Source organism: Macaca nemestrina, chromosome 14 (genome assembly GCF_043159975.1).
Source record: "Macaca nemestrina isolate mMacNem1 chromosome 14, mMacNem.hap1, whole genome shotgun sequence".
Classification (NCBI taxonomy): domain Eukaryota; kingdom Metazoa; phylum Chordata; class Mammalia; order Primates; family Cercopithecidae; genus Macaca; species Macaca nemestrina.
The window spans coordinates 80977311-81004681 of record NC_092138.1 but is presented as its reverse complement, the minus strand read 5'-3'; the positions used below and the strand labels follow the sequence as shown (position 1 = coordinate 81004681).

General features: G+C 39.9%; 1 protein-coding gene and 1 non-coding gene across 2 annotated transcripts in view; both read left to right on the top strand.

Annotated features, from left to right (window-relative positions):
• The window catches only part of LOC105481061 (sushi, von Willebrand factor type A, EGF and pentraxin domain containing 1), a 224458-nt gene extending 198098 nt beyond the window's left edge, over positions 1-26360 (top strand). The window contains exons 43-48 of the mRNA XM_011740343.3: positions 231-407; positions 13780-13950; positions 15462-15557; positions 17380-17475; positions 22747-22840; positions 26196-26360. Of these exons, the coding sequence (XP_011738645.2) occupies positions 231-407; positions 13780-13950; positions 15462-15557; positions 17380-17475; positions 22747-22840; positions 26196-26217 (656 nt within the window). The 3' untranslated portion in view covers positions 26218-26360. The remainder of the gene's footprint in view (positions 1-230; positions 408-13779; positions 13951-15461; positions 15558-17379; positions 17476-22746; positions 22841-26195) is intronic.
• On the top strand, positions 23069-23175 carry LOC112426529 (U6 spliceosomal RNA). The gene has a single exon (XR_003017897.1). It is a non-coding gene; the product is annotated as a U6 spliceosomal RNA (small nuclear RNA).
• Positions 26361-27371: the final 1011 nt, after the last annotated feature.

Here is a 27371-nt window from a genome sequence, read left to right as displayed (position 1 = left end):
TAGTGGTTGAATAACTTCATGTTTTCTGATCTTACCTGGCGTTATCTTTACACATAATTTCATGAGGACACAAAACCAGGCTGTGTCTAATGTTTGAAGTTCCATATTTTTAAACCTCATATGATCATTACTGAGAACTTATCTCCTATAGGACTACTACTCTGCCTTCAAAGAAATACGTTAGGAAAAGAGGGAAAATATCAGTAAGCATTTTCTTTTCTTTTTGACAGCAAATCCATGCCCTGTTCCTTTTGTGATTCCTGAGAATGCTCTGCTGTCTGAAAAGGAGTTTTATGTTGATCAGAATGTGTCCATCAAATGTAGGGAAGGCTTTCTGCTGCAGGGTCAAGGCATCATTACCTGCAACCCTGACGAGACGTGGACACAGACAAGCGCCAAATGTGAAAGTAAGTCAGCAGGTGGAAGCCAGTTCATGCCGCTGGTGTGAAATGTTTTCCCATCCTTGTAACGTTGTTTTCAATCAAGTCACTTAGTTGTAGATATTTGGATCTCTGTGCTATCCCAATCATCATGTTCCTCATTAATGTTTGCAAATTTTTTTTAATCTTTGAATTTCAAACATTAAAAAAAAAGCTTTCCAGAACTAAACTAAAACCCACCTGACTAGGATTCACTGAACAGATTTTCAAAATGTGTTCCCCTAAGAATGAGCAAGATATTAAATTCAAAATACATCTTTTTCTCCATACTGTCAGAGTCCCCAACCTATCATTTAACATACTATGAATGTTTTGCAATAGAAAAATTATTCCACAGTGGTTCTCAAACTTGAGCCTGCATCAGAACCACCTAGAGAACCTGTTAAAACACAGTTCTAGATGTTGCTGGTGAGGATGCTGCTGACCCAGGAAACATAATCTGAGAACCACTAGCACTATGGGTTAGCACTTTGTGTTAGCACTTTGTTGCTGCATTTATGCAATCCAGAGGCATCTTTTGCTGCCTTGTAATAACGCAAGGTTTTTTAACACACACTTTCTAACTCCATTTAAAACATCTCCCTGCCGGCTGGGCATGGTGGTTCACACCTGTAATACCAGCACTGTGGGAGGCTGAGGTGGGCAGATCATCTGAGTTCAGGAGTTCCAGACCAGCCTGGCAAAGATGGCAAAAACCCGTCTCTACTAAAAATACAAAAATTAGCTGGGTGTGATGGCACACACCTGTAATCCCAGCTACTTGGGAGGCCGAGGTAGAATCGCTTGAACCTGGAAGGCAGAGGTTGCAGTGAGCCAAGATTGCACTACTGCACTCCAGCCTGGGAGACAGAGTGAGACTCTGTCTAAAAAAAAAAAAATCCCCTGCCAACGTCCTGCCCTCCAGACTCATTTGTTGTCTGAGCTACTTCCTCTACAGTAATCAATTAAAATATTCATTGAGTCCGACCAGATGCAAGGCACAAGGCTACATAGTATAGGAATGTATCATGCCTGCAATGGTCTTCATCTTCAGAACACTTGCACTCCCACTTTGAGATAAGAAATATGCCTGTGAAAGTAATGGGGATTCTGGAATCAGAAACAGTCTCAGTTATACCTATCTTGTAATTATTATAGATATCCTATAGATTTGTTTTGAAGAATAAATGAATTGGTGCATATTGGCACTATCTCTTAATAGGAAGATATATACAATAGCCCAAGTCCCTGAATTTTCAGCTAGCAGCCTATTGCAGCTTTAGAATGTTTATTTTGTGGGGAGGGGTCAAGATGGCCAAGCAGAAATGAAAGAAAATAGTGAGAAGAAAGAAAACAGTGAGAAGAAAACACCGAGAAGAAAGAAAACAGTGAGTGAATCCTGCACCTGCAACTGAGGTATCCAGGTTCTCTCATTGGGACTGACCAGGCAGTTGGCACAATCCACAGAAAGTGAGAAAAAGCAAGGTGGTACAACGGCTCACCTGGGAGACACATGGGGCAAGGGGAGCTCCCACCCCCAGCCAAAGGAGGTGATGAGTGATTGTGCTACCCCACTCAGGAAACCACACTTTTTCCATGGATCTGTGCAACCTGCAGATCAGGAGATCCCCCTCATGAGCCCACATCACCAGGCCCTTGGGTCGCAAGCATAGAGCTGTGCAGATTCTTGGTGGCCACTGAAAACTTCTTAAGACTACCAAGTTATCGGAGGGAGGAGTAACCACCATTACTGTGGCTGCCTGCTGCCTAAGATGACGAGCTCCTGGGGGAAGAGGCAGCCACCGTCACTGCAGCTGCAGTCTGCCATTTTTTTCCCTGCTAATGCCAGGGAGACTGGGCAATTTGGACAGAGGAGGAATTCCCCCACAGCGTAGCACAGCAGCTGTGACAGATTGTGGCCAGACTGCCTCCTTAGGCTGGACCCTACCCCCTCCCCTCCTCACTGAGCAGGGCCTCCCTGCGGGAATTTCAGCAACTCCAGCCAGGGGTTTATGAACAGAACTCTGATCTCCCTAAGATGGAGCCCCTGGGGCTCCATGTGGCCATGGTCTCCACAGATCAGCAGGCTTAGTCCTTCCCCTGCTGGCTCTGAGGAATCCAGGCAGGCTGGACTAGTGGGATTCCCCACAGCACAGTGCACCTGCTCTGCCAAGGGGCAGCTAGAGTGCTTTGTTAAGCGAGTCCCTGATCCCATGCCTCCTGATAGGATGAGATCCCCCCTACAACAGGGGTCACCAGACACCTTATACAAGGATATTCCCACTGGCATCAGGTCAGTGCCCCTCTGGGACAGAACTCCCAGAGGAAGGAGCAGGCAGCCATCTTTGCTGTTCTGCAGCCTCTGCTGGTAACACCTTCAGGTGCAAGTGGGACCCAGGCAAATAGGGTCTGGACTGGACCCCCAGCAAACCACAGCAGCCCTACAAAAGAGGGGCCTGACTGTTAAAAGAAAAACAGAGAAAGCAACAACAGCCATCAACAAAAAAGCCCTCACAAAAGCCTCATCCAAAGGTCAGCAACCTCAGAGATCAAAACTGGAGAACTCAGGAATATGAGAAAAAAAATCAATGAAGAAAACACTGAAAACTCAAAAAGCCAGAGTTCCTCTTCTCATCCAAATGATTGCAACACTTCTCCAGGAAAAGCACAGAACTGGGCAGAGGCTGAGATTGATGAATTGAAAGAAGTAGGCTTCAGAAAGTGGGTAATAATGAAGTTCACTGAGCTAAAGGAACATGTTCCAACCCAATGCAAAGACGCTAAGAACCAGGATAAAACAATGCAGGAGCTGTTAACCAGAATAACCAGTTTAGAAAGGAATGTAAATGACCTGATGGAGCTGAAAAACACAACACGAGAACTTCACAATGCAACAAGTATCAATACCTGAATGGACTAAGTGGAGGAAAGAATTTTAGAGTTTGAAGACTATCTTGCTGAAATAAGACAAGCAGACAAGATTAGAGAACAAAGAATTCCTCTGAGAACTATGAAATTAGGTAAAAAAACCAAACCTATGATTGATTGAGGTATCTGAAAGAGATGAGTATAGAACCAACTTGGAAAACATACTTCAGGATATCATCCAGGAGAACTTCCGCAACCTAGCAAGACAAGGCCAACGTTCCAGTTCAGGAAATCCAGAGAACCCCAGTAAGATACTCGTGAGAAGATCAACCCCAAGACACATAATCCTCAGGTTCTCCAAGGTAAAACTGAAGGAAAAAATGTCAAGGGCAGCCACAGAGAAAGGCCAGGTGACCTACAAAGGGAAGCCTATCAGACTAACAGCAGACCTCTCTGCAGAAGCCCTAAAAGCCAGAAGAGATTGGGGCCCAATATTCAACATTCTTAAAAGAATTTCCAACCCAGAATTTCATAGCCAGCCAAACTAAGTTTCATAAGTGAAAGAGAAATAAAATCCTTTTCAGACAAGAAAATGCTGAGGGAATTCATCACCACCAGGCCTGCCTTGCAAGAGCTCATGAAGGAAGCATTAAATATGGAGAGGAAAAATTGTTACTAGCCACTAAAAAAACACCCTGAATCCAAGATGGCCAAATAGGAACAGCTCCAGCCTCCAGCTCCCAGTGTGAGCAACACAGAAGACGGGTGATTTCTGCATTTCCAACTGAGATACCAGGTTCATCTCACTGGGGCATGTTGGACAGTGGGTACAGGACAGTGGGTGCAGCCCAACGAGCAAGAGCCAAAGCAGGGTGAGGCATTGCCTCACCTGGGAAGCACAAGGGGGAAGGGAATTGCCTTTCCTAGTCGAGGGAAACCATGACATATAACACCTGGAAAATCAGGTCACTCCCACCCTAATACTGTGCTTTACCAATGGTCTTAGCGAACGGCACACTAGGAGAATATATCCCTCGCCTAGCTCGGAGGGTCCCACGCCCACAGAGCCTCCCTCATTGCTAGCACAGCAGCCACAGATCTAACTGCAAGGCGGCAGGTAGGCTGGGGGAGGGGCACCCACCATTGCTGAGGCTTAAGTAGGTAAACAAAGCAGCCAGGAAGCTCAAACTGGGTGGAGCCCACCACAGCTCAAGGAGGCCTGTCTGCCTGCCTCTGTGTACCACACCTCTGGGGAAAGGGCATAGCCAAACAAAAGGCAGCAGAAACCTCTGCAGACTTAAATGTCCCTGTCTGACAGCTTTGAAGAGGGTAGTGGTTCTCCCAGCACAGAGTTTGAGATCTGAGAACGCACAGACTGCTTGCTCAAGTGGGTCCCTGACCCCCAAGTAGCCTAACTGGGAGACATACCCCACTAGGGGCAGACTGACACCTCACACAGCCAGGTACACCTCTGAGATGAAGTTTCCAGAGGAATGATCAGGCAGCAACATATGCTGTTCAGCAATATTCCTCTTCTGCAGCCTCCACTGCTGATACCCAGGCAAACAGGGTCTGGAGTGGACCTCGAGCAAACTCCAACAGACCTGCAGCTGAGGGTCCTCACTGCTAGAAGGAAAACTAACAAACAGAAAGCACATCCACACCAAAACCCCATCTGTATGTCACTATGATCAAAGACCAAAGGTAGATAAAACCACAAAGATGGGGAAAAAGCAGTGCAGAAAACCCCAAAATTCTAAAAATCAGAGCGCCTCTCCCCTTCCAAAGGAATGCACCTCCTCACCAGCAATGGAACAAAGCTAGACAGAGAATGACTTTGACAAGTTGAGAGAAGACTTCAGACGATCAAACTTCTCTGAGCTAAAGGAGGAAGTACGAACCCAGCGCAAAGAAGCTAAAAACCTTGAAAAAAGATTTGACAAATGACTAACTAGAATAACCAATGTAGAGAAGTCCTTAAATGACCTGATAGAGATGAAAACCATGACATGCGACCTACGTGACAAATGTACAAGCTTCGGTAACTGACTGGATCACTGGAAGAAAGGGTATCAGTGATTGAAGATCAAATTAATGAAATGAAGCAAGAAAAGAAGTTTAGAGAAAAAAGAGTAAAAAGAAATGAACAAAGCCTCCAAGAAATATGGGACTATGTGAAGAGACCAAATCTATGTCTGGTGTACCTGAAAGTGACGGGGAGAATGGAACCAAGTTGGAAAACACTCTGCAGGATATTATCCAGGAGAACTTTCCCAACCTAGTAAGGCAGGCCAACATTCAAATTCAAGAAATACAGAGAATGCCACAAAGATACTCCTCCAGAAGAGCAACTCTAAGACACATAATTGTCAGATTCACCGAAGTTGAAATGAAGGAAAAAATATTAAGGGCAGTCAGAGAGAAAGGTCGGGTTACCCTCAAAGGGAAGCCCATTGGACTAACGGCAGATCTCTACAAGCCAGAAGAGAGTGGGGGCCAATATTCAACATTTTAAAGAAAAGAATTTTCAACCCAGAATTTCATATCCAGCCAAATTAAGCTTCATAAGTGAAGCAGAAATAAAATCCTTTACAAAGGCTGAGAGATTTTGTCATTACCAGGCCTGCCTTACAAGAGATCCTGAAGGAAGAACTAAACATGGAAAGGAACAACTGGTACCAACCACTGCTAAAACATGCCAAAATGTAAAGACCATCGATGCTAGGAAGAAACTGCATCAACTAATGAGCAAAATAACCAACTACATCATAATGACAGGATCAGCTTCACACAGAACAGTATTAACTTTAAATGTAAATGGGCTAAATGCTCCAATTAAAAGACACAGACTGGCAAACTGGATAGAGTCAAGACCCATCAGTCTGCTGTATTCAGGAGACCCATCTCACATGCAGAAACACACATAGGCTCAAAATGAAGGGATGAAGGAAGATCTACCAAGCAAATGGAACACAAAAAAGGCAGGGGTTGCAATCCTAGTCTCTGATAAAACAGACTCTAAACCAACAAACATCAAAAGAGACAGAGAGGGTATTTACATAATGGTAAAGGGATCAATTCAACAAGAAGAGCTAACCTAAATCGATAGGCACCCAATCCAGGAGCACCCAGATTCATAAAGCAAGTCCTTAGAGACTTGCAAAGAGACTTAGACTCCCACACAATAATAATCAGAGACTTTAAAACCCCACTGTCAATATCAGACAGATCAATGAGACAGAAAGTTAACAAGGATATCCAGGAAATGAACTCAACTCTCCACGAAGCAGACCTAATAGACGTCTACAGAACTCTCCAACCCAAATCAACAGAATATACATTCTACTCAGCACCACACTGCACTTATTCCAAAATTGACCACATAGTTGGAAGTAAAGCACTCCTCAGCAAATGTAAAAGAACAGAAATTATAACAAACTGTCTCTCAGACCACAGTGCAATCAAACTAGAACTCAGGACTAAGAAACTCAATCAAAACCGCTCAACTACATGGAAACTGAACAACCAGCTCCTGAATGACTACTGGGTACATAATGAAATGAAGGCAGAAATAAAGATTTTTTTGAAGCCAATGAGAAAAAAGATATACCAGAATCTCTGGGACACGTTTAAAGCAGTGTGTAGAGGGAAATTTATAGCACTAAATGCCCACAAGAGAAAGCAGGAGAGATCTAAAATTGATACCCTAACATCACAATTAAAAGAACTAGAGAAGCAAGAGAAAACACATTCAAAAGCTAGCAGAAGGCAAGAAATAACTAAGATCAGAGCAGAACTGAAGGAGATAGAGACACAAAATCCCTTCAAAAAATCAATGAATCCAGGAGCTGGTTTTTTGAAAAGATCAACAAAATTGATAGACCGCTAGCAAGACTAATAAAGAAGAGAGAGAAGAATCAAATAAACACAATAAATGATAAAGGTCGAATGTATTTCGACCCCACAGAAATACAAACTACCATCAGAGAATACTATAAACACCTCTATGCAAATAAACTAGAAAACCTAGAAGAAATGGATAAATTCCTGAACACATACACCCTCCCAACACTGAACAGGAAGAAGTTGAATCCCTGAATAGACCAATAACATGCTCTGAAATTGAGGCAATAATTAATATTCTACCAACCAAAAAAAGTCCAGGACCAGATGGATTCAGAGCCTAATTCTACAAGAGCTACAAGAAGAAGCTAGTACCATTCCTTTTGAAACTATTCCAATCAATAGAAAAAGAGGGAATCCTCACTAGCTCTTTTCATGAGTCCAGCATCATCCTGATACCAAAGCCTGGCAGAGAGACAACAAAAAAAGAGAATTTTAGACCAATATCCCTGATGAACATCAATGCAAAAATCCTCAATAAAATACTGGCAAACTGAATCCAGCAGCACATCAAAAAGCTTACCACCATGATCAAGTGGGCTTCATCCCTGGGATGCAAGGCTGGTTCAACATACACAAATCAATAAACATAATCTAGCATATAAACAGAACCAAAGACAAAAACCACATGATTATCTCAATAGATGCAGAAAAGGTCTTTGACAAAATTCAACAGCCCTTCATGCTAAAAACTCTCAATAAACTAGGTATTGATGGAACATATCTCAAAATAATAAGAGCTATGTATGACAAACCCACAGCCAATATCATACTGAATGGGCAAAAACAGGAAGCATTCCCTTTGAAAACTGGCAGAAGACAGGGATGCCCTCTCTCACCACTCCTATTCAACATAGTGTTGGAAGTTCTGGCCAAGGCAATCAGGCAGGAGAGAGATATAAAGCGTATTTCATTAGGAAAAGAGGAAGTCAAATTGTCCCTGTTTGCAGATGACATGATTGTATATGTAGAAAACCCCATCATCTCAGCCCAAAATCTCCTTAAGCTGATAAGCAACTTCAGCAAAGTCTCAGGATACAAAATCAATGTGCAAAAATCACAAGCATTCTTATACACTGATAACAGACAAACAGAGCCAAATCATGAGTGAATTCCCATTCTCAATTGCTTCAAAGAGAATAAAATACCTAGGAATCCAACTTACAAGGGATGTGAAGGACCTCTTCAAGGACAACTGCAAACCACTGCTCAAGGAAATAAAAGAGGACACAAACAAATGGAAGAACATTCCAAACTCATGGATAGGAAGAATCAATATCGTGAAAATGGCCATACTGCCCAAGGTCATTTATAGATTCAATGCCATCCCCATCAAGCTATCAATGACTTTCTTCACACAATTGGAAAAAACTACTTTAAAGTTCATATGTAACCAAAAAAGAGCCCACATTGCCAAGACAATCCTAAGCCAAAAGAACAAGCTGGAGGCATCATGCTACCTGACTTCAAACTATACTACAAGGCTACAGTAACCAAAACAGCATGGTACTGGTACCAAAACAGAGATATAGACCAATGGAACAGAACAGAGACCTCAGAAATAATACCACACATCTACAGCCATCTGATCTTTGACAAACCTAACAAAAACAAGAAATGGGCAAAGGATTCCCTATTTAATAAATGGTGCTGGGAAAATTGGCTAGCCATAAGTAGAAAGCTGAAACTGGATCCTTTCCTCACTCCTTATACGAAAATTAATTCAAGATGGATTAGAGACTTAAGTGTTAGACCTAAAACCATAAAAACCCTAGAAGAAAACCTAGGTAATACCATTGAGGACATAATCATGGGCAAGGACTTCATGTCTAAAACACTAAAAGCAACGGCAACAAAAGCCAAAATTGACAAATGGGATCTAATTAAACTAAAGAACTTCTGCACAGCAAAAGAAACTACCATCAGAGTGAACAGGCAACCTACAGAATGGGAGAAAATGTTTGCAATCTATTCATCTGACAAAAGGCTAATATCCAGAGCCTACAAAGAACTGAAACAAATTTGCAAGAAAAAATAACCCCATCAAAAAGTGGGCAAAGGATATGAACAGACACTTCTCAAAAGAAGACATTTATGCAGCCAACAGACACAGGAAAAAATGCTCATCATCACTCGCCATCAGAGAAATGCAAATCAAAACCACAATGAGATACCATCTCACACCACTTAGAATGGCAATCATTAAAAAATCAGGAAACAACAGGTGCTGGAGAGGATGTGGAGAAATAGGAACACTTTTAGACTATTAGTGGGACTGTAAACTACTTCAACCATTGTGGAAAACAGTGCGGTGATTCCTCAAGGATCTAGAACTAGAAATACCATTTGACCCAGCCATCCCATTACTGGGTATATACCCAAAGGATTATAAATCATGTTGCTATAAAAACACACGCACACATATGTTTATTGTGGCACTACTCACAATAACAAAAATTTAGAATCAACCCAAATGTCTATCGGTGACAGACTGGATTAAGAAAATGTGGCACATATACACCATGGAATACTATGCAACCATAAAAAAGGATGCGTTCATGTCCTTTGTAGGGACATGGATGAAGCTGGAAACCATCATTCTCAGCAAACTATCACAAGAACAGAAAACCAAACACCGCATATTCTCAGTCATAGGTGGGAACTGAACAATGAGATCACTTGGACACAGGAAGGGGAACATCACACACCGGGGCCTATTGTGGGAAGGGGGAGGGGGGAGGGATAGCATTAGGAGATATACCTAATGCAAATGACGAGTTAATGGGTGCAGCACACCAACATAGCACATGTATACGTATGTAACAAACTTGCACATTGTGCACATGTACCCTAGAACTTAAAGTATAATAATAAAAAAATAAAAAGTAATCAAAAAAATGAAACAAAACAAAACCACCATGAGATACCATCTCACACTAGTTAGAATGGCCATCATTAAAAAGTCAGGAAACAACAGGTGCTGGAGAGGATGTAGAGAAATAGGAACACTTTTACACTGTTGGGGGGGGACTGTAAACTAGTTCAACCATTGTGGAAAACAGTGTGGCGATTCCTCAAGGGTCTAGAACTAGAAATGCCATTTGATCCAGCCATCCCATTACTGGGTATATACCCCAAGGATTATAAATCATGCTGCTATAAAGACACATGCACACATACGTTTATTGCGGCACTATTCACAATAGTGAAGACTTGGAATCAACCCAAATGTCCATCAGTGACAGAATGGATTAAGAAAGTGTGGCACATATACACCATGGAATACTATGCAGCCCTACAAAAGGATGAGTTCGTGTCCTTTGCAGCGACATGGATGTAGCTGGAAACCATCATTCTCAGCAAACTATCAGAAGAACAGAAAACCAAACACTGCATGTTCTCACTCATACGTGGGAATTGAACAATGAGATCACTTGGACTCTGGAAGGGGAACATCACACATCGGGGCCTATTGTGGGGAGTGGGGAGGGGGAGGGATAGCGTTAGGAGATATACCTAATGAAAATGACAAGTTAATGGGTGCAGCACACCAACATGGCACATGTATACATATGTAACAAACCTGCCCGTTGTGCACATGTACCCTAGAACATAAAGTATTAAAGAAAACACGCTGAAGTACAAAGATCATAACAAGATGAAGCAACTACATTAACAAGTCTGCAAAATAACCACCTAGCATCATGATGACAGGATCAAATTCACACATAACAATGCTAACCTTAAATGTAAATGAGTTAAATGCCCCCAGTTGAAAGACACAAAATGCCAAGCATATGAAAAGCAGAAAAAAACAGGGGTTGTAATTCTAGTTTCTGACAAAACAGACTTTAAACCAGCAAAGATCAAAAAAGGCAAAGAAGGGCATTTCATAATGGTAAAGTGTTCAACAAGAAGAACTAACTATCCTAAATATATATGCACCCAGTACAGGAGCACCCAAATTCATAAATCAAGTTCTTAGAGACCTACAAATAGACTTTGACATTTACACAATAATAGTGGGAGACTTTAACACCCCACTGTCAATATTAGATCATCAAGACAGAAAATTAACAAGGATATTCAGGACTTGAACTCAGCTCTGGATCAAGTGGTCTTGATAGACATCTACAGAACTCTCCACCCCCAAACAACAGAATATACATTCTTCTCATTGCTACACAGCACTTACTCTAAAATTTATCACATAATTGGAAGTAAAACACTCCTCAGCAAAGGCAAAACAACTGAAATCGTAACATTTCTCAGACCACAGCTCAATCAAATTTGAACTCAGGATTAAGAAACTCAAAACCACACAACTACGTGGAAATTGAACAATCTGCTTCTGAATGACTCCTGGGTACATAATGAAATTAAGGAAGAAATCAAGTTCTTTGAAAGCAATGAGAACAATGAGACAATGTAACAGAATCTCTGGGACACAGTTAAAGCAGTGTTAAAAGAGAAATTTATAGCACTAAATGCCTACATCAAAAAGGTAGAAAGATCTCAAATTGACACCCTAACATCACAACTAAAAGAACTACAGAATCAAGAGCAAACCCTAGAGCTAGCAGAAGACAAGAAATAACCAAGATCAGAGCAGAACTGAAGGAGATACAGACACGAAAAACCCTTCAAAACAATGAATTAATCAAGGAGCTGTTTTTTTGAAAAAAGTAATAAAATAGACCGCTAGCTAGACTAATAAGAAAAGAGAGAAGAATCAAACACAATAAAAAATGATAAAGGGGATATCACCACTGACACCACAGAAATACAAACAACCATGAGAGAATAGTATAAATACCTCTATGCACATAAACTAGAAAATCTAGAAGAAATGGATAAATTCCTGGACATATGCACCCTTGCAAGACTGAAGCAGGAAAAAGTTGAATTCCTGAATAGGCCAATAACCAGTTCTGAAATTGACGCAGTACTAAATAGCCTACCAACCAAAAGAAGCCAAGGACCAGACAGATTTACAGCTGAATTCTCCCAGTGGTACAAAGAGTAGCTGCTACCATTCCTTCAGAAACTATTCCAAACAATTGAAAAGGAGGGACTCCTGCCTAACTCATTTTATGAGGCCAGCATCATCCTGATACCAAAACCTGGCAGAAATACAAGAAAAAAAACTTTAGGCCAATTTCCCTGATGAACATCAATACAAAAATCCTCAATAAAATACTGGAGAACCAAATCCAGCAGCACATCAAAAAAAAAAAAAAAAAAAAAAAATCAAGTTGCCTTCTTCCCCTGGATGCAAGGCTGGTTCAACATATGCAAATCAGTAAACATAATTCATTTATTTCCTTCTGATTTCTGTTGCATAGTAGGTATTTTGTCCACCTTAGAGGGGAAAAAATTTTAGAAAAATCATACAAATTCATTATCTCCCCTAACAAGTTTTTGGTAGTATTATGACAACAAAATGACCTTTTAGAAGCCAGCTTATAAGGACTCTTCATTCAAAAGTTGAACAAACTAGATTCTGATTAGAATCCTGACACCAATCTAGCCCTTGCCTTGTGCCCCACCATAGAATAATTCTAATTATCTTAAGGCTTCTTGTAAAATTCTCAAAACAGTATCAGTTATAAAAATTTCTATTTAAATATATATCACATGTCCCTTTCAAAAAGAGAGGATTATCATCCAATCTAACACAGATCCCAAAAGCAGAAAGTCACTCTTTTTTTTTTTTTTTTTTTTTTTTTTGAGACGGAGTCTCGCTCTGTCACCCAGGCTGGAGTGTAGTGGCCGGATCTCAGCTCACTGTAAGCCCTGCCTCCCGGGTTTATGCCATTCTCCTGCCTCAGCCTCCAGAGTAGCCGGGACTACAGGCGCCCGCCACCTCGCCCGGCTAGTTTTTTGTATTTTTTAGTAGAGACAGGGTTTCACCATGTTAGCCAGGATGGTCTCGATCTCCTGACCTCGTGATCCGCCCGTCTCGGCCTCCCAAAGTGCTGGGATTACAAGCTTGAGCCACTGCGCCCAGCCGAAAGTCATTGAAAAGAGGAAAGTAACATGAAACCTTGAATTTCATAAACCTGATCAAGTTGTATTCATTGAGCATCTATAGACTAGAGACAATATTCATTCAATGACTCATTTTCAAGAGCATGTTGCATGCTAGGCACTGTTCTAGGCATTAACAAAATAGCCCTGATACAATATGTAGTACTACAATTAATGGTCTTTACTCTGGAACAGTAGACTACAATCATCATGCTTTCTCCCCTCATTTAATAAGCATCCTGTTTTGAAAGTCTCTTGCAGCCAGTTATCTGACAAGGTACAAGAGCTAATTCTTGGTGTCCTACAGACTGCTTTCCTTAGGTTTAAAATAGGCTGTCCTTCAACATTTGAATCAGAAGACAAAAAACCTTTTATCTTTGTATGTCTAATTTTTCTCACCAGCAGCAGTTAATTCTTTAGTTCTTACTATTCTAGAGAAGTAGGTGAAAATGTTTCCCTTATGTATTTTATTTTTGCTCTTTAAATTCATTCTGCGAGATGAGACTGTGTTCTCAGTCTGTGTTAATAGCACAAGCTTAATTGTTTTGTTTTCCTGTAGAAATCTCGTGTGGTCCACCAGCTCATGTAGAAAATGCAATTGCTCGAGGTGTACATTATCAATACGGAGACATGATCACCTACTCATGTTACAGTGGATACATGTTGGAGGGTTCCCTAAGGAGTGTTTGTTTAGAAAATGGAACATGGACATCACCTCCTATTTGCAGAGGTAAGGAAATATTTGCATGGTTATTTCTTAGTGAAACTGCGGGGAAATGTGTATAGAAATCTGATTTGTTCAACAATTAATATGCATGCTGCTTTATTTTTCCTTGGCTTTAAAATTTCTTTTAGCAGCTGTGTCATTTTCTTTTAATGTTATGGTTTGAGTATTAAAAGCACACAGAACTCTGAGGTTCTGTGCTTGAAATTCTGCAAAACAGAAAGAGGTAATGAGGCACCCTAGTATTATGTCCTTCTAAAACTTACACTTTTCTAATAAAATATAGTTTTTATACATCATAATTTCATTCATTCTACAAATATTTGCTAAAAGTCAAGAAGTACGCTAGTATACACAGATATAACCAAGGAACTACAAGAATAATTGAGTTGTTGGATGAGTTGACCACATAAACAGTGTTCAGATTTGGACTTTAATAACTGGTGAGGCAAGAAATATTGAGGAAGTCAATGGATGAATGGCATAAGCCTCAAAAGAAACAGGGGCTATCGCACAAGAAAGAGGATTCATTGTCTGACAGCAACAATAAGAAGTGAGATCATCGATACATGGGATGTAAGAGAATGTAGAGCCTTTTGAGAGAGTTGTTGAGGGGGGACATCTTAAAGGAATATCCCAGACTTCAATTAAATTCTAAAGTCAGAATGAGTGTTGTGTGTGTGATATTGAAACAACATAAATGTCTGTTGACAGATAAATGGATAAAAAAAAAGTATGTGTTGATAGAAGGATGATGATAAGAAGATAGATTACATAGACATGTAGATAAAAATAGGTAGACATGGTGAAATATTATTCAGCTTTACAAAAGAAGAAAATCCTGCCATTTACAACACATAGATTAACCTGGAGGACATCATGCTACATAAAATAAGCCAGACACAGAATGACATACACCACCCGATTTTGCTGATAGGTGCAATCTAAAATAGTCAAACTCATAGAAGCAGAGAGTAGATGGTGGTTCCCAGGAGCTGGGAGGGCGGTAAGGATAGGGAGATGTTAGTCAAAGTATCAAAGTTTCAGTTATGCAAGATGAATAAGTTCTAGAGTTCTAACATCCAGCAATGTGACTGTAGTTAACAATACTGTATTGTATACTGAAAATTTGCTGAAAGGATAGATCTTGTGTTCTCACCACAAAAGAAGAAAGATAGAAAATAATAACTATGTGAGGGGATGAATGTGCTAATTAGCTCACTTGTGGTGATTATTTCACAATCTATACATAAGTCAAAACATCAGGTCGTAAACCTTAAACATATATAATTTTTATTTGTTGTACCTTAATAAAGCTACAGGGAAAACTGCAATAATAGCAGCCAATATAATGCTGTATTTCTCCACATACTGAAATTTCCTCTTGAGATTCGATTTTTGTTTCTCTTCCTGAAAACTTGACTCAAGGAAATAGTATGAAATATAAAGGAGCAATCCTATTTTCTGACTCCTTCCATAATTCCCTACATTTGTGACCCATCCTGCTTCTTTTCCAGCTGTCTGTCGATTCCCATGTCAGAATGGGGGCATCTGCCAACGCCCAAATGCTTGTTCCTGTCCAGAGGGCTGGATGGGGCGCCTCTGTGAAGAACGTGAGTTACTCTTCAGATCTTAACTTTGTGTCCTGACAAATTGCATGGATGCTCCCACCTGAGGGGAGTTACCAGGAAATGGTTGTAGTGTTGGGAAGAATTCATTTGTAGGGTTGGGAAGAAGTCCTTGTCCACACCAAACAGTGCACATATGTGTCAATAGGTTGCAGAAGATCTAAAATATTCATGACTTTGAAAATACTGTTATTAAGATCCATCTAAAGTCATCTTCACATGCTCCCTGGCACAAATTTGCAAAAGTCTTCTTGAGAAGGTGCTTGTTGTAAAGTCTCCAAGCCATCCTCTTCCCTTAACTCAGGGTCTACTATGTGCTATGTCAGTCATTGCTACAGTTGGTGTAAACGGGCACCACTGCAAAACATGTACTTTGCAGGTAATATTTGTGGCTCACCATTTCCTCTTTGTTGTTAAGAACGGTTTATACTAATTAGGAAAATAAGGAAAGCTGGCACTCCTATATCCATACTTGGTAAATTAATATAGAATTTTGATCCTTATAGAAACACATTTGAATTTGAAATTCCAGGGAGGTATAGATAGTGATGTTAAATTTTTTAGATATCTCAACTACACTTTATTTCAATATCTTAAAATATATATAAAGATAAAATGGTTTCATATTTCAATGGGAGCAGTGTATGTAAACCATTAAGAGTGATTCATGTGATGGCCATTGGTCTATACCAGTTTTTCCTAAAGGGCAGAAATTTTGTAAGAGACTAAAATGTTTTAAGTGTGACTTTTTCAACTAATCTATAAAGGAAAATGTATGATGGAAATAAATTTAGGCTGCTAACAACTCACCAAAACAAGTATTCTCAAGTGATTAAAAAAGGAGAAATCACACTTTTCTCTTCCAGCTCACCCCAATCATTCCATTTCACCTAGAGCTCACAGACTTAACCTGTTCCTGTGTCAAGAGTCCAAAGACTTAGTAAGCTTTGACTTTGGGGTACCTCATGACAGGCCTGGCTTGGCTGGCTTAGCTGGCCTGGCTCACTGAGCGTATGCCTGCCCTCCTTCATTACACCAGGGCTTCCCAAGCTTTGCTGTGCATACAGATCATCTGGGAGATCAGCAGATCTGAGTTGGTACCTGACATCTGCGTTGCTAACCAACTCCTAGGTGATGCCAAGACTATTGGTTAGGGAACTTGATTTTGAGGAGCAAGGCAATAATCTCACATCTTTTAAACAGACTATGCCTCTTTAAAGATTTCAATTGTTTCTAGGAGGAAGAATGATAGTCACGGACAGTGTAGGGGACACATCATTCAGCCACCATCAGGCTTCAGCTTCTCAGAAATCAAGGGTGTGTTGTCCCATTGCTACCAAAATGTTGCAAACTCCAACCCTATGTTATAGCCCATCTGATTCCCATTCTCACATTTAGTTCAAGACAGGAAGAGAGCCTCAAGGCAGCCAAATCCTCTTAGAACATTTTGTGTAATTTGTAATGGAAATTTGAAACTATAATAAATGGAGACCGTTCTGCTTATTTTGTGAAGAGTTAAAGCAAAGCACTTTGCAGACACTGATTACCGAGTGTCTTCACTGAAAGAGGATTTGGCCTTAGAGTCATTTATCTGGCTAAGAATCCAGGCTTACTTTCCTGATTGTGTTTTCCCAGTGATACTCATTAATAAGCAGAGCACATGCAGGAAAGTTATTTAGTGAGTCATATAAGGTTTCACTCCTGCAAAATGTTTTCTGAACTCTTGAACCTATCTGAGATGTGTATTTTGATCAATGCCATTTCAACCCCCACTCCCTTTTTTTTTTTTTTTTTTTTTTTTTTTTAGCAATCTGCATTCTTCCCTGTCTGAACGGAGGTCGCTGTGTGGCCCCTTACCAGTGTGACTGCCCACCTGGCTGGACGGGGTCTCGCTGTCATATAGGTAGGCCTCTTTCATGGTTTGTTTTCTTGGTGGCTCAATCCCAGGAAACTCCAGAGGACATTAAAGAGTATGACTCAGACTCAGAAGTGGTGGTAAAGTGAAAAAGTACTGATGTTTCTCAAAAATTCCTCAAGATGATCCCGCAGTTGGTGTCTCAATACTGAATTTTATGGTTGCCTAAACACATTTGCCAGTCATGTGCCAAAGAATAACATCTAAGTCGACTCAATTATCTGTCTTCTTTATGTCATCTGCTTCATTTTGCAGAGCATAGAGAAGACATTACACAGAGGTTCAGAATATTTAATCTCTGAGAAGCTAAATTACTAAATTCATGCTTACTCTTTAGAAAGAACAAGGTTATACATAAATACAATTTAAGTTAAAATTTTTTTAAAAATCACTTTATCCAGTCTACCATTGACGAGTATTTAGATTGATTCCATGTCTTTGCTATTGTGCATGGTGCTGCAATACACATGCATGTGTCTTTATGGTAGAATGATTTCTATTCCCTTGGGTATATACCCAGTAATGGGATTGCTGGGTTGAATGGTAGTTCTGTTTTTAGGTCTTTGAGGAATCGCCATACTGCTTTCCTCAATGGTTGAACTAATTTATACTCTTACCAACAGTGTATAAGTGTTCCCTTTTCTCCACAACCTCGCCAGCATCTGTTTTGTTTTGTTTTGTTTTGTTTTGTTGTTTTTCGAGACAGAGTTTCACTCTGGTCACCCAGGCTGGAGTGCGGTGGCGTGATCTTGACTCACTGAAACCTCCACCTCCCAGGTTCAAGTGATTCTCCTGCCTCAGCCTCCCAAGTAGATGGGATTACAGGCACCTTCTGTCACACCCTGCTAATTTTTCTATTTTTAGTAGAGACAGAGTTTAATCACGTTGGCCAGGCTGATCTTGAACTCCTGACCTCAAGTGATCCACCCACCTTGACCTCCCAAAGTGTTGAGATTACAGGCATGAGCCACTGCATCCAGCCTTTTTACTTTTTAATAACAGCCCTGCAGCCATAAAAAAGAACGAGATCATGGGATATGGATGGAGCTGGAGGCCATCATCCTTAGAAAACTAACGCAGGAACAGAAAACCAAATACCACACGTTCTCACTTATAAGTGGGAGCTAAATGGTGGGAGCTAAATGATCAGAACATATGAACACAGAGAGAGGAACAATAGACACTGAAGCCTACTTGAGGGTAGAGGGTGGGAGGAAGGAGAGGATCAGAAAAAATAACTATTGGGAACTAGGCTTAGTACCTGAGTGATGAAATAATCTGTACAGCAAACTCCCGTGATACAAGTGTACTTATACAACAGACCTTGAACCTATAAGTTAAAAAAAAGTTTAAAGAAAAAAGGAAAAAAATTACAAAACTCATCAAAGAGATGGTTTCTTATCATGGACAACAGTAACAAATGATAGTTGATTGATTCGTAACAAACATTCTCTTAGCACCTCTTGCGGACCTCAAATACAGCATTTGGCCCACTTACTTTGACATCTGTTCATTTGCTTGATTACCTATCCCTTCCCCCACTAGATTATACACCACCTAAGGGCAAGGATTTTATCATCTTTATATCCCCAGTGCTTAGCATAGTGCCCAAATATAGTAGGTATTTTTAGTAAATATCAAATAACTCAATTTAAAATGACAAACTATCTTTCTAATGTCCTAAAATTTTAAGCCACCATTTAAAAAATAGGACTTGCTATATTTATTAAGTATTAATTCTGACATACCACTATTCTGCCTATAAACAATGTTTATACCACTTCCTCAGTGGAGTAAAATGTAAATGGCATGTAAAGTATAGACAGGGCTTCCTGACACCAGAGCTTGTCATGAACCCTAAGACTGGGAAGACCATATAACTTAGCGTCTAAACCAGGACATTTTTGAGAGTAAAAGAGGCACTATTAATAAGTAAACCAGAAAAATGAGACTGAAATTACCATTACAGACAAAAGCACAGACAGGCAGTCATCAACCCACTTAAAGCCAAAATTGAGCCATTCATGAAGGTAGAGAAGGAAAAATGTTCTGAGGCTGAATTTGAAGGCCTTATTTGAGACTCTGAAAGCAGTCTATACAGTGTTTGTTTATAACAAATCAACTTTGATATTTACCCACGTTTCTCCTGCTCATCTATAAACAAGCTTTGCTTTTATCCGGGTACCTTACTGGTGCAAGTAATGAATGAATTACTCTTGACTCACCCTCCCTTTCATCTGAGGTTACAGCACCATCACTATTTTTGTTCATTCCTGCTCAGCATCCCTCATTCTACTCCACACCACTGTCTCCAGCCAGTAAAAGATTCTGGATCATGGCCCAGTTGACCTTCTCGTCACCATGTCCCTCCAAACTGAACATCATCAGTGTACTACTTTGGCATGTCTTTGCCCTGGTTTAAGAGCCTAAAATGGTTCTCTATTTTAGACTCCACATCCACCCTGAATTCTTTTGACTTCCAAGGTACTGCATAAACCAGCTTCAGCACACCTGAAGCACAACTCACTTCTTATCCTACCATTACACACTGTGCCCTGCAGTGACAGTTTTCTCACTACCCCTGCAAGCAGCCTGTTCTCCCCAGTCTCCTTACATGTGCACATGATCTGCCTCTTTCCTCCACCTATTCTAGCCTCACTCAACCCCCAAGTCCTGCCTAAGTTTCCTCTGATCTCAAAACTTGTTCAATATCACAATCTACTTTCTAACATTCCATTTCTATAAATGTTACACAACTAGTTATAATCATGCAGTTTAAAGCTAATAAATGGATCTGATTTATGTGGCTTTCTTTTGCACCTTAGCTCTCTAATAAGAATATGCTCCTTAATGACACTGACTATGGTCTTTGTTTTTCCAAATCTTACAGCAGCTACCTCAGCATAGATCCTATTTATACCCCTAAGTACTAAGCATATCATAAGCATATAAAACAGGGGCTCCTGCTCTCCAGAATTTCAATCTAGGAAAGGGGAAGGGATACGGAATGGCCTGTAAATAGATAACTAGGATATGTTAAGATAGAGGCTAATTAAAATCTATAAAATGGGCTATGACAACAGTGAAAATGGGTAAACTAACCAAATGTCAAGGTTCAGAAAAAGCTTCGCAAGCATAGAATCTGAGGAGAAACAAAAGGAGTCACCAGAAGAAAATCGTGGCAGCTAAAAGCATGAATCACAAAATACACAGGTGTGTTCAGCAAAGGATAACCAAAGCCATGGAGGAAATGCAGGGGAGTGGCTGGAATGAAGCTCTAAAGATGGGCAGCACCAGATCAGGAAACGCATCGCATGCCAAGTGCAAGATGCTGAATTATGCATTGAGAGCAACAGAAGCCACTGAAGGATCTTAAGCAGGAAAATCATGTGATCAGATTTTCTTTTAGAAAACTGATTTTGGCAGCAGTATGAAAAGTGGAAGAAAGCAAGACTTACAACAGAGAGATTCGTTGAGGGGGTTGTAAAAACAGAATTGGCAAGAATTAATGAAGTCAGGAGAAACAACCACAAAAGAGCAGATTTGAGAGACAGTAAAGAGTAAGAATCAATGCTACTTGGTTACAGATCTATTGTGAGGGGTAGAATCCATGTAGAATCAAAACTACTTGGAAGAGTAAAAGCTGTTTCCAGCTTGGGCATTGGAGTGGAAGATGATGCCATTTACTGAGATAGAGAAGCCATGAGAAGCCATAAGGAGTTAAGTATGGACACACTGAGTTTGAGGGGACTGTGAAACATACAAGGGGAGTGATAGGCAGTTGGATGATAGTTTAGGTTCTCAGAAAATTCATTTAGATGAAGATAGAGATTTATAAGTCATCACTGAAAGATACTCATGGGGGGAAAAATAAGACTGCAGAAGACACACGACATGAAAAGGTGGCCCTGAATGAACACTGGGACCACCGATGTGATAGGGAAGGAGGATTAAGTTTTTAGACAAAGAAGTAAAAGTAACGACTAGTTTGGTAGTGCAGTCAGGCACTGCTAAATCAGCATAGTCCTGAAAAGGAGTAATGTGTTCTTATATCAGCAAGCAGAAACTATGAAGAGTTTGTTTTGTTACCGAGTTTTATTTTTGCTTGTTTTAATCCTGCTTTGTTTCCTAATTTTCTTTCCCATGAGATTGCTAATAAGTGCATTCTGCTGGCCAGCTCTTAATCTTACCAAGAGAGCTCCCCAAGGGGAAGGGCGTATTTTACTTCTTGTCCTCTCTCCTGTTCTGTCTGGACAAGGACCAGTGCTTATCGAGTGCCTGCTACTTGCTTAGCAGACATTTTCTCCATATTTTATGAATGAATGACTGAAGAAATGACATTTACTTATATTTCACCAAAAAGGAGTTTTTCATCCAGGAAAGAGCCTGCCTTTCTGTGCTACAGAGATTGGAATGGTTCTTATTTCCAGCTTTCTCCCAACAGACATTTTATTTCCTTCCTACAAGGAGTTCTCCTTTCTCTTTGATATGTTACACTTGCTGGTATTAGGTCATGATGAATTTTCAGCATCTTCAGGTTTTTAACAAAGGTATGCAGATGAAGAGTTTGGTTATGAGATTATGGATTTGTGAGAAAGGCACCTAGATAGTAAATCTTTCGGTGTCCTCTCAGGGTTTTATCTGTGGCTAACCAGTTTCTGTAATTCCAGTTAAAGCTGACACTGTGAAATGTGTCTCCTTGCCAAACACAAAGGGATGTTGAATCATCTGTTATTTTAGACAATCCTTGTGCCTAATTTATTGTCATAAAAGTTGACATCTGACTTAATCACCCACTCAATCATAGAGTTCAATGCTAACTCCCTTGAGGAATTTACAGTCTTGAGCTTCAAGTCAGTGGCAAGAAATTTTAAAAAAAGGAAGAAATGTACAAGCTAATTGAACAAACAAAATTTATACTTCAAAATGCTCAAAGTGTCAGATTGGTGGCATAAATAAAAAAAGATTAGAGAAGAGGAAAATCAGTGGACTTGGAGTGATCAGCAAAGCCTTCAATAAGTATATAGAACTTAATCTGGGACTTAAATGTGAAAACTGACCAGCTTGGAAGGAAAAAGGGAGGTAGTACCACATAAGGATGTGAGGTCAAGCAGAGCAGCAGAAATGGATAATGCTAACGGTATATGAAGACCAGCAGTGGCTGCTGCAGGAAGTAGAGGCAAATCTTATCCTATGTGCCTTTATGGATATTGTCAGGATTGCTAAGTATTAAATAAATGTGTGGGCGTTTTATTCCAGCTGTTTGCCAGTCTCCCTGCTTAAACGGTGGAAAATGTGTAAGACCAAACCGATGTCATTGTCTTTCTTCTTGGACAGGACATAACTGTTCCAGGTAAGATAACCAAAAACTAATGTTCACCTGTAACATGAAGACTCTAAAATTCAAGTAAATTGTCATAAGAGCCAGAAGTCATCTCTATCTAGTTTGACTGTAAGTATTTTGTATGTGAAAATATCCATTTTGAGACATGCTCTCTAAATTTGAACTAAAACCAAAGCTAAGAAATATTAGTTCAGGATTGACAAATAAAACAAGAATGTCTCAAACTTAAGCAGTCTTGTGCTGACTTCAGCAGCACATATACTAAAACTGGAACTTCATAGAGAGGATTAGTATGACCCATGCTAGAGGATGACACACAAATTTTTGAAGCATTCCACATTTTTTGCAATTAAGAAAAAGAAAAAATGGGCTATATAAATAAATAAATCATCTTCTTGAACAGAAGATTGCATCCTACAGATGCAAGGATGTAAAATAAATAGACAATATATTTTATTGAAAATGACCCAATGGATGTTTAAGTTCTTCATTACAATAAAAATCATATTAAATTGATAGGAAATGTTTAAAGTAAAATATTTTTGTTTTATATTTTAGTGTTTATATACATAGCATTTCATTGACTACAAAATGATTATGTAAAAATATGTTTTTTCATTGGTTTCTCATTTCTGACCAGATACATATTATAGTTTAAAAATACTATCACAAAAATAAGTCAAAGGGAAAAATAGTTAAAAGATCATTTATATATTTTTAAACATCAGTAAAATCATCAGCCATATTGTGCCATACCATAGATAAAATATTTTCAACATTCAAACATTGTCCTCACCAATGTTGCAATGTTGAAATATTATCAGCTATTTTAAGACTTTCAATATACATCCCTGCACTTAGATTTGTATTATGTACACTTACCCCCATCATATAGGACTCATTAAAAACAAATGGGTATTTTCATATTCATTTCTTAAAGTGAGAAAAATTCAGTTAACTGAAAACAACTTTTATTTTTCATTTCCTGGTTTGTTATTTTGATTGGAATGTCAAAGTCAACTTGCAAATATAAAAAAAGCAATTACAGTAATGCCAGTGAATTTCCTCACATCATCTCAAGTGTATGCCATCTCTGCAAAAAGAGAAAAAATAAACTGAACCCTAAACAGCAAATTTGAAATGGACAAATATATTAAGACGCTGCCAAGATTATACCTTTACCTGACAGCAGAGTTGAATTTAAGAAAATGAGAGCCAAATAAAGAGGAAAAAAAGAGAAAAAAAAACAAAACAGTGACTCAAAAAAAGTATTTAGTACTTTCTTATAAATATTAGATTTTATATTTCAACCTCTTCATTTTTGAGATAAAGAAGAGGAAGTCCAGAGAGAGTTTGCGTGATTTAAAACCTGTCCATAGGAGTTCTTTCTTGATCGAGGAAAGGATAATTATTAGCTTGTATGAAAATATTGTACATTAATAAGAAAAACAAGATCTAGATTTTTATGCAAAAGTTTGATGTAGGCATCCAAGAAAAATAATGGCAAATTAAGCTGAGAGGTGTAGCCCACATTCAAGGGAAGGCTAACTAGCAACCCAGAGGACCAGGCAGGTTCCTCCTCCGTATACTGTAATCCTTGTTAAAACTCTAACCAGTTTAAGCAAAGAAGAGGATTTATCATCCCAATAGAGGGACCTTGTATGGAACCCAAAGACAAAGGAGTGGTTGAGCATCAGGAGGACCAGACTAGGGACGTGAAAGCCAAGTGTGCCTCTCCACCTCCCATGTTACCACCTCTTCCAGGGTCTGCTCCATCCTCTGTCTTGCTGCAGAGTGGTTTTCTTCTGTTTGGTTCACATGGAAGGGAAGGACAGAATTTCTCTCTTTTTTTTTTTTTTTCTTTCTTAAAGACAGAGTCTTACTCGGATGCCCAGGCTGGAGTGCAGTGTGCAATCTCAGCTTACTGCAACCTCCTCCTCCTGGGTTCAAGCAATTCTGTCTCAGCCTCCTGAGTAGCTGGGACTACAGGCATGCGCCACCACACCCAGGTAATTTTTGTATTTTTAGTAGAGATGGGATTTCACTATGTTGGCCAGGCTGGTCTCGAACTCCTGACCTCGGGTGATTTACCCACCTTGGCCTCCCAAAATGCTGGGATCACAGGCATGAGCCACCATGCCCGGCCAGGACAAAATTTCTTACAGAATTTTTTACATGTCACCATACAGTATCCAGAGACATAGTACACTGTCCCAGTGTACTATGGTTGGTCCAGACTGATTCAATGGCCAAGCATGAATCAATGAACTGTCCTAGGTTGGATTATGTTGTACCAACATAAAGGGTAATTTTGTCAAAAAACTGGGTAAAAGGGAAGAGAGTCTGGCAATTCCCAGAAGAAAGGAGAGTGGGAGGGGGAGAATGCTTTTCTGAGAAAGAAACAATAAATGTTACCGTATAATTTTTTCCTTCTCTCCTATGAGACTGAGTGCCTTAAAGTTTGTATGCTGGGCCGACTGTGATGGCTCACACCTGTAATCCCAGCAATTTGGGAAGCCAAGGCAAGCAGATCACTTGGATCCAGGAGTTCAAGACCAGCCTGAGCAACATAGGAAGATCCCGTCTCTACAAAAAATACCCAGAAAAATTAGCCAGGCATGGTGGCATACGCCTGTAGTCTCAGCTAACTCAGGAGGCTGAGGTGGGAGGATTGCTTGAACCCAGGAGGCGGAGGTTGCAGAGAGCCAAGACTGTGCCACTGCACTCCAGCCTGGGCAACACAGTAAGATCTTGTTTTAAAAAACAAAAACACATGCCTAGTGCCTTCTACAGGCACAATAATCACTGCTCAGTAAAGGCTTGTTAACAGATGGAGCAATTTCCTGGCATGATTGTCAGCTGGTAGAGAAATGCCTTATGGCATCCATTAAATCCCTCAATGTTTAACCTTCTGTACTAATAAGACTGACCTGACCTTTTTCCCAGATAATTCAGTGGTTCAGAAGGAAATTGTGTTTCCTCTGACCTCTGTGCACATCTTCAGAAAACTGATCCGAAGCAAATACCATAACTAAAAACCATAGATTCTTAGTGGACTAAGAGACCTTTAAGTTCATTATGTCCAAACCTCTCATTTTACAGAAGAGAGAATTGTAAGATAGAAAACTAGTGGCAGAATCAAGACTAAAACTCAGGTCTGATGCTTCTCAGATCTTTCCATAAGTTAGCACTACATGCCTCTTAGTTATCTCAAAGAATGACCCCCATCCCTATAAACATCACAGATAATGCCCAGGTATCTGGGACTTTCAATCCTGTTTTCATCAACCCCTAAAGAGATGTTAGCTCTTCAGTTCAATTTCTTCTTTAGAATCTATTTGGTTGCTTTTTTTTTTTTTTCCAGGAAAAGGAGGACTGGGTTTTAACCACTGCACGACCAGCTGGCTCTCCCAAAAGCAGGATCATCTCTCCTTGGTAGTTCCTGGGCATCCTGGAACTTATGCAAAGAAAGTCCAACATGGTGCTGGGTCTTGTTTAGTAAACTTGTTACTTGGGGTTACTTTTTTAATTTTGTGATATATTTTGTTATTCCTTGTGACATACTTTCTTACATGTTTTCCATTTTTAAATATGCCTGTATTTTCTATATAAAAATTATATTAAATAGATGCTGCTCTACCCTCACAAAATGTACATATTCTGCTGTCTATTGGGAAAGTTCCTGGTACACGTTTTTATTCAGTTACTTAAAATGATTTTTCAATTAAAATATATTTTGCTACTAAATAATATTTTGCTGGATAGTACCATTTTATGAGGTGGCCAAGGGATTCATAGAGAGGACTCATGATCTTTCATCTGTGCCACTGGCACCACATGGGAGAACCCTTACAATAAAGGAGACCCCTTCATTCTGGTTCCATCTTCTTTACAATATGTGTAATAAAAAAAGTTTTTTCTTTCACTGAATCAGACAGTAACTGTTGGACCTAGTACTCTCCACCACATAATTATGTCCTGGTACTTAGGGTAGCCTGGCTAATTCTTTTCTCAACATTTGAAAAGCTGTAGGCATTAACTTCGTGGATGTGGAGAAACAGCATAATGACATTGGTTCACAATGAAAGTGCTAGCCTTCTTTCTCATGGCTGGAATAAGAAATGCAAGAACTGGAAGATTAACAGAGAGCTGATACCTGGACTGGTAATGCCACAACTCACTATTTTGGGAGAAAGGAGGTAGGAAGGGGAAGACAGGGAAAGAGAAGGAAAAAGGCAAATGGGAAACGTCCCCCAGAGCTGTACTCCTGGTCCCACCCGCAAAAGAGAATTGCAGCCACCTAAGAGAAAGCTGAGCTGCCCCTCAGTCCTCACTGTCACCTACCTCTATCACAATACTTGTACCAAGATGAAGACTTCCCCAGACTTCAGAAAATAAACTCAAACCCTAGGTTTTGTTTTAAAATAGGAAACTCAATCAACTTGCCTCCATCCTCTGGGAAAACTGCTCCCATACAGGCCTTGGAGTGTGTTGTAGCACCATGGAGGAATGCAGAAAGATGAAAAAGATTTTGATTCTC